Source organism: Pinus tabuliformis, chromosome 2_2 (genome assembly GCF_031772625.1).
Source record: "Pinus tabuliformis cultivar Carrire ecotype Pingquan chromosome 2_2, CPIR1, whole genome shotgun sequence".
Taxonomy (NCBI): domain Eukaryota; kingdom Viridiplantae; phylum Streptophyta; class Pinopsida; order Pinales; family Pinaceae; genus Pinus; species Pinus tabuliformis.
Genome location: NC_142300.1, coordinates 66,738,380 through 66,746,436, shown reverse-complemented (window position 1 = coordinate 66,746,436; position 8,057 = coordinate 66,738,380). Strand labels below are relative to the sequence as shown.

Here is an 8,057-nt window from a genome sequence, read left to right as displayed (position 1 = left end):
CTGCTTTGTTCTAATCTCTTAAATCTTCTATATTTTGTCGCAGTTTACTTTTATTATTACAGTTTGTAAGGCAGTATTCCTGCATAACACTGTAAATAGTGTTGAAAAGACAGGCCTAGTGTGTTTTTTGCTGTTATGACCCTAGTTTCGGACTTCTGGTCAAGGCCGAGCAGACCTAACATATTTTGTATTACAAGGGTGTACAGTTCAGATGCAGTTTTTTAATTTGAAATCTACCCGTTTTGTGAAAAAAAATATCTCCAATATGAAGTAATCTCATTTAGAAACAAGGCCTTGTTAGATTGCTTTCCCTAGAGAAGTTGAATAACATCTGTGGGCTAGAAAGACAGGCCTAGTGTTTTTTCGCTGTTATGACCCTAGTTTCGAACTTCTGGTCAAGGCCGAACAGACCTAACATATTTTGTATTACAAGGGTGTACAGTTCAGATGCAGTTTTTTAATTTGAAATCTACCCGTTTTGTGAAAAAAAATATCTCCAATAAGAAGTAATCTCATTTAGAAACAGGGCCTTGTTAGATTGCTTTCCCTAGAGAAGTTGAATAACATCTGTGGGCTAGAAAGCCAACATGATTTCATTATGTGTCTACAAGAAGACATGCCTCCATGTACTTTGCCCCCAAAATGAGTCGAAGTCAACTTAGAAGGACCCAACTCTAGTCTGTCACTCCACCTGCTTGATAAATTGAAGATTTCCTTGGACAACTCGTTAGCTGACCCTTGCCCCAACTTCGTGATGCATTTACAAAATACATTATTAAGAGCGTGAATGGTTTCCAGAAGAGTTGAGAGTTTCAATCCCAAATATGATCTCTACTGTGTAAAATATTAAGGCCTTTTGCACCTTTGTTGTTCTCATTTTTTACCACGTATGATCTCTGTTTTTCTCTATCTTCGCTCTTTTTTCTATATCGCTAAATGAGTACTCTGGCATTCTGCTACAGCTCACAACTTTCTCTGGCAGTTAAGTCAAATCAAGTTTCACAGCATTCCTTTATTGCTCTTCCCATTTCCCTGCTTTTTTATCCCCGTACTCCTATTTTAATATTTATTTCCCAGCAAAAAAAATAAGACCCTGAATAAAACAGTGACAAAATAAGTGGTTGAAGACACTAGATTAAAAACAACAAAGTACAATACCACTGTCAATAAAAGAAGCATCTGCCTACTGACTAACAGTTCTGAAGAAAATCATGATCATGAACCCTGAAAATACAAGATGTTTTTCTATTAATGTGAGATGTGAATATCTCTAGCCCGTAAAGTAGCCAGACGGGGAATTTGCAGTAAACAGCATCCTCAAGTCTCTTATCATTCAGATCTACCCCAGGTGGGTGTGGGATGGAGTGTTATCCTCCTTTCCCAGGTTCTATTCCTATAAGCAACATGTTGGCTCATGATGAGTATACTGTTGTAATGGCTTTAAGCCATATTGTTGACTTGGCCTTGTGCCTTGAAGAATCTAGGGTTTACCCCGGGTACCATCCTCAGAACGAGGGGAAGTGCCTCAGGGTTTTCTCTGGGATATGTACCGGGAAAAAAAACATTCCCAGATATCCTTGCTAGATCTTGCAAACAATGTCCGGAACTAGAGGATAAATTGCAGTCATATAAATCCAGCATCTGGGATTGTCATTGACAGCAAAAAGCCACTACTTTGTAAATTTTACTCAAAAAAACATCTGCAAGAATTGGAAAATAACGAGTGCCTGCCTGGCCAAGGTATCATTATAATTATCCCTTTTCCAGAAGACAAGGGTAGGGTTTATTTGAATACATTTTCCATTGACTGAAATAACTGGAGAGTAGATATGTAAGAACTGGCAAACAACAGTCTCAGGATCAGATATTAAGGGAATTGATGAAAATCAAGGGATGTATCACAGGAAGAATTAGCTGATTATGGAACATAGAAAGTCTGCCGCTTTCAAAGGATAGGACTGTGTGCTAGGTTAAGAAGAAACTAAATTGAAGAACCTTTAAAAATGTTGACGCTCTTAGGAAGCTTGACATATCTTCAATTTTAAGTAGAAATTATCTTATATTTCCAAACATGCAGGAAACAAAAGAATGATAGCATGATGAGAATGGCTTCTATAAATTATATATTGAATGTTAAATGGTGGAAGTAAACAAGCCTTTACGGTCAAAGGAAACCAATTCCATTTTTCCACCAGATGAGATAATATAGAAATCAACATATGCCTACAATCAAATGAAGAGATCACTTTCCTGAATTGCAAATCTTTCACACAGACAGACACATGATGAATGTTCATCACCTAAAAACAGTCAGTGAGGTCTAGAACTAAGCTGTCAAATACAAAGCTCTCCTGACTCATCTTGTCCAGCACAGGATAGTATATTACAGCTGTGCATTGGTGGCTCTCTACTGCGGGTAAGAATTTTAACATGCATCAGTGAATTTTTAGATTATCAGTTGAAAAACAATTGTCCCCTGGCGGGAGTTACTCCATTCTAGCTGTACTTTAAGTGTTGTCCATCTTAACTCTCTGCAGAAGGGTCTGGTCTTTTAGAGTCCCATTGTGACTTTGATTATTTTTTTGCATGTGGGTTGGGCATTTCTCCTCCGCTTGCACTAGGAGATAAACTATTGGGAATTCTCATCAAGGGACCATGATAAACATCAGCAACGTAAGGCCTTGATACCCCAATTTGAGAACGTAATCCAGAATTTGGTTCACAGGGTAACCGGAAAAGCTCAGCACAACTGAGTGGAAATTCAAGGAAACTACCTGAGTGAATCACCTTCTGTTCATCTGCTTCTTTCATGAAGCTTGGATCTAGATTCAGGCACTGACTTACTGACTGATTCTTATCAAAAACACTTTGTAATTGTGACTTTGCAAGTTGAAGTGACTTCAATGCATCACTAGATAAACTACTCTGATGGAATGTAAGAGGCCTGAATCTCCCATCAGGTAGAGGCCCTAAATAGTCTTGATGTCTCTGGGATATACATGATTCTTCCCTTGATTTTTTTCCAGCATCTGACTCAAGAAAAGATTCAAACTCACTCTTGCTACAATTGGCGGCAGTACCTGCACTTGTTGTTGACAGTCGATCACCGAATTTAGTCCTGGAATGTTCTTGGTAATTACTAGGAAATTTATCTCTTGATGGCCTGTGATTCATCTCAAGAGTAGTATTGCTTTTCTGAAATGTATAGTCATCCTTTTCAAATGTCCTCTGAGGAATGGGACCATGATCTCTTATTAGAACTTGACTTTCATGAGATCCAAGATCAGTGTCAATTTTATTTACGATAAGATTGTCGGTATCTTGAAATGATGGCATGCTGAGCCCATTTTCTGGAAATTTATTTACCACGGTTGAGTTTCTTACATCTGAATGCTCTGAAGATCTAAAATCACAGAAAGATGTCTGCAAACTTCCTCCTCTGCTGACACTCTGTGTTGCTCTACCAGGTGTGATGTCTCCAGTGTTTGTCATGTTACCGCTGTCAGGCTGGCAGCGGAAGAGCCTCTCCTCCATAGTTTTCTCTGACATAATCTTCAAGTTTGCATCACTCGTACCTGTTCTATTATATAAATAGCTTGTATCCAAATACTCCTCATTTCTCTTCTTCCCTTCTTGCACATGTCCCATGTCAACAGCTGACATCGACGCCATGGGATTCATAGAAACACATGCATGCGTGTGAACAGAGGTGATGTTTTCCATGGGAACAGTTTTTCTAAATCCCTGCATAACCCCCTTCTCATTATTATAGCTACCAATCCAGCTTTGGGAATGTGTTCTGGATTCCTTAGGAGTGGAATCTGTAGTTATTTGTACAGGGTTACTTACAGTACTTTCCTGAGAGATTTGTGGTTTGTCACCTGCGGTGCATGTCATCCCTCCACCACTTAAGATTTCACAACTCCTTATTGCTGTCTTTCCTTCTGCCAATTGCTTTTCTATCTCTGGAGGTTGAGTTACAGGTCCTATATTCACCATCTTACTACTTGATTGCATATCATCTGGCAATCTTTCTGGAGTATACATTGCAGGGAACAAACCCATTGTGTGCATTGCATGAACAGCCTTACCATTAACTACAGAAGCAGATGATGCTAAAAGGGCATTTGGAGAATCTGTGCTAGAAATATGCTTTTCAGGTATATGACTTGGTTTTCCTGTCACCATTTGCCTGCTGTCCTGACAGAAAGGTTCAACAACATTTACTGCTACCTTGTCACTCGATTGGGTCACACACTTTCTTGCTGAGTTCTCTTTGCCAGCACATTCTAAGCCCATCACAGAATGATGGACACCACTCTCAAATGTCCTTTCTAGCTGCTCTTCTTTTCTTGTGGCCTCGACACATGCATTTCTTTGGCATTGTTTCTGCATATTTCGTATTGGAACATCCTGCACACGATTGTCACTCTTAACTAGGAATTTCTCCACTTCTACAGATTCCTCCTTGTCCAGAGAAGAGCAGCCAGAACTGCAAGTCTGTCCGTAAGAAGTACTGGATTTAATGGAAAGCATGTGTTTATTAACATGACAGGTTTTTGATTCATTTACATGTATTACATGTATGGCTTCATTCCCAACATCAAGAGCTTGGTTGGATATTAACTTCTCAGTGTCACAAATACTAGACTTAACAGATGTGGACTCACAAGGCTTTTCCATGCTTTCATTCTTTTGATAAACTTCTTCCTGTTTCTTTACCTCTCCCCTAGGTTGTCTTTCATGTTTGCGGCATTCCTACATGTAGACACAATAAGGCATAAATGCAACCAAAACACGGTATTTGAAACAGGTGATATAAAAACAGTGTACAGTGAACTACCAGATAAGCAAGCTTGGAATAACTACTTGCCTCCATTGAATTGGATATAAGAAATGCAGTAAAAATAGGATCACCATAATTTACCATGCTTTGCGCAGATGAAGAACTGAGCTCTCTAAACTTCTTTTCCCATTCTCTTTGAGCATTTTCCTCGGCCTTGTACTGATCAATCAACTCTGCCTGCTGTTCTAGCACCCTTTCCATTTCCATCTCTTTGTCACTTCCCGAGTCAATTTGTCTCTCTTGATCTTCTGCAGGGTAGCCGACAATAAATTGTGAGTGAACTCTCCCTCTGCATTCTTCTCCCGAAGTTTTTTCTCCAATCTGATCAGCCCTTAGATCAATTTGATCTCCGTGCTCTGCAGCTTGGCTGCAGGAATTGCCACCAATTGCTTTCTCATCTTTAAGAGGAAGACCTCCGTCAAAATCTTTCTTCGACATAACATCGAATACTTTCAAAAACTGGTCCACAGATTCCTTTTGCCCTGAATCGGAAAACTCTTTCAAAGTGGAATCTGCTGGCTTCTTATTTTCATCTTCGCTGGAAGCAGTTAGAACCCTTTGTTCCACTTCCTCCTCTGTAACTGCTCTGCAATGAACATCGAAAAGACTGCAACTTGAGATTTATGTGAATTTTTCCACATGGGTCAGTGCTAAATTAAAGGAAGAGAGAGTGCATATACTGACCTTGTTTCTCGCCTCTTCACTTGGCGACATGACTTTCCCATGCGTCTTTTTGAAACAGACTCTGCATCTGAAATACTCCCAGAGCGATTGTGGTTGAGAAATTTGTTCTCCATTGTTCGATTCAGACATTTTTTAGTAATACTTCCATGTTGACTACAGGAATTGCCACGAGTCTGCCAAGACAATCGTCTACGTACACGCTGGGATGGATCAAACCCATTTGTTTCATGTAAATTTTTCTCACTTCCACTGCCCATGGTTGATGGATCATCCTCCTCTCCAGCAGCAGAGCTGAGCCTCGGATAAGTTCCATTGCTTATCTCCTCAACATCTTTGGATTCAGAAGGGGCAGCTCTGTCTTGATCAGTGGCAGAGAGCGAGTCAAAAGACTCGGAACAATCAGTCATCCCATCACTTTCTAATATGGCAAGGGCCTCTCGGGTGGCGGCTTCTGCCTTTTTTCTCTGCTCAATTACAATCTCCAGCTGCCTTTCCAGTTCCAAAACCTATATTAACAGATAGTTTTAGTACCCACTTACCAATATTTCACACGTAAACCAGAAAATTCTGGTTGGATATTGCTTTTGGATCTAAACTGTGAGATATTGCTTTGGGATCTAAACTGTGTGAGGGAAAGCAGTGGGTGTACTCAATTCTTATTGTTTTGGGTGGATACTCTATTCATTATTAAGCTAAATTCTTCATTCAATCTACTCATCATCAAAAATAAAGAAGGTAAGGGAGAAAGCTACTCATCATCAAAAATAAAGAAGGTAAAGGAGAAAGCTAAATTCTCCATTCAATCTCTTCGTTAAAGAAGGTAAAGGAGAAAGCTAAATTCTTCATTCAATCTATGTTTGAGTGGAAAGCAGTATCTTAAAAAAAGTACACATTGTTTCCTGTGAATACTTCACCTTCATTGTTTTGGATGAACACTCCATTCATATGAAAAACAAAAAAATCATTATTTTGGGTGGAAACTCCACCCATCCTGAAAAACAAAAAAAACAACAGAAAAAGCTAAATTCTTCTTTCAAGCTATGTGGTTAAAACTGAAGATGATGAAAAATCTAAGCCACCCCTATGAACATTATCTATCACTTTCGATAACAATTTCAAATATAGTTGTCAATTACTGAAATGGAAACTCCAAATTATCCTCTTACTTCGACTAGGCTAATTTCATGGGGAGAAATGCAAAAGCACAGGATCGACATTTACAGGCAGGTCAAGGCACAAATTCAACAAACATATTGGCATCGTTTGGGAAATGTAAAGAGAGAACCTTTTGGGCGAGATGGTAAGCCTTTTGGTTTGCAGCCCTGGAAACAGACCTCTCCGACAACAGGCGCGCTCGGAGAAATTCAATAGTCCTCCTCCTGGCTGTAGGGTCTTCCCTGGAGACAAACCCAAAAACAAAATTCAAATCTGGTCTTCCATACCAAAGAGAAAATATTTCATAAAAATAGAGAGCCTACCCATCAGGAGAAGGTGACGAGGCATTGAAGCCCTGCTGCTGCTGCCGCTCGTCTGGGAGGAGCCTGTTGTCCATTGATGCCTCGATGTGATGATGGTGACGATTCAGATCCCTGGGAGGCTCTTTGTATCCATTCCAACTGATAAATTATTTCCCTTCCAACCCACGTTTCATCTCAATTTTCTAGGCTGCCGGATAATCCGATCGCTTTGTGAAATGCCGAGGCAAAACCAAAACCAGGTAAACGCAGAAGAGAGGAAGTGAGAGTAGAAAGACTTGGAAATAGGCAATCGGTCAGTCATCGATTCCGAAAGTCAAGCGTACCCAAATACCAGAAGGGCGACGCTGATCAATAGATGTACGCTTACTTTAAATTACTTAATATACCTGATACAAACGCAGAAGAGAGGAAGTGAGAGTAGAAAGACTTGGAAATAGGCAATCGGTCAGTCATCGATTCCGAAAGTCAAGCGTACCCAAATACCAGAAGGGCGACGCTGATCAATAGATGTACGCTAACTTTAAATTACTTAATATACCTGATGCAAAAAGTACATGGCGAAGTTATGCACCTACCATCTTTAAAGAGATTTGAAGATTGGAATTGTAATGGGCAATGAAAAGAGATATTGAATCATAAACCATTCCAAGAACTAAAAAGAGAAGGAAAGGAATAAATAAGCATATCATTATTGTAATTAATTAATTATTATGGGAAGGAAAGGAAAAAATAAGCATATCATTATTGTAATTAATTAATTATTATGTTACCAGGAAAGCATTATTTTTATATATATTTTATAAAATTATATTAATAATATAAAATGAAATAAATTACTCTAATCAAGAGGATATTTCTGGGACATTGTGTATGTAAATTTAATAACGATTTAATCATTATGATGTTGGGAGTTTTTTTTTGGAATACTATGTTTTTATTGAGGTGTTTAATGGAATACTATGTTTTCATTGAGATGTCCAATGTTCTAATGAACATTTTCACATAAGAATTGAATCATTATATTAGTATCAAAATATTAAAGTAATTTA

The 8,057-nt window shown here is 38.8% G+C and overlaps 1 protein-coding gene across 4 annotated transcripts; it reads right to left on the bottom strand.

The window, feature by feature from the left end:
- Positions 1 to 2,094: 2,094 nt before the first annotated feature.
- LOC149191481 (uncharacterized) lies at positions 2,095 to 7,558 on the bottom strand. 4 transcript variants are annotated; one of them, XM_089404292.1, is made up of 5 exons: positions 7,009 to 7,558; positions 6,816 to 6,927; positions 5,531 to 6,036; positions 4,874 to 5,453; positions 2,095 to 4,758 (listed from the first exon to the last, which is right to left on the bottom strand). In XM_089404292.1, the coding sequence occupies exons 1-5, from the start codon at positions 7,080 to 7,082 to the stop codon at positions 2,575 to 2,577; spliced, it is 3,456 nt and encodes a 1,151-aa protein (XP_089260418.1). In that variant the 5' UTR covers positions 7,083 to 7,558; the 3' UTR covers positions 2,095 to 2,574. The 4 variants fall into 4 exon arrangements, with proteins under 4 accessions (XP_089260418.1, XP_089260419.1, XP_089260420.1 ...); XM_089404293.1 differs by having other exon boundaries at positions 4,874 to 5,432; positions 7,009 to 7,555; XM_089404294.1 differs by having other exon boundaries at positions 4,928 to 5,453; positions 7,009 to 7,554.
- Between the last annotated feature and the right edge of the window lie 499 nt (positions 7,559 to 8,057).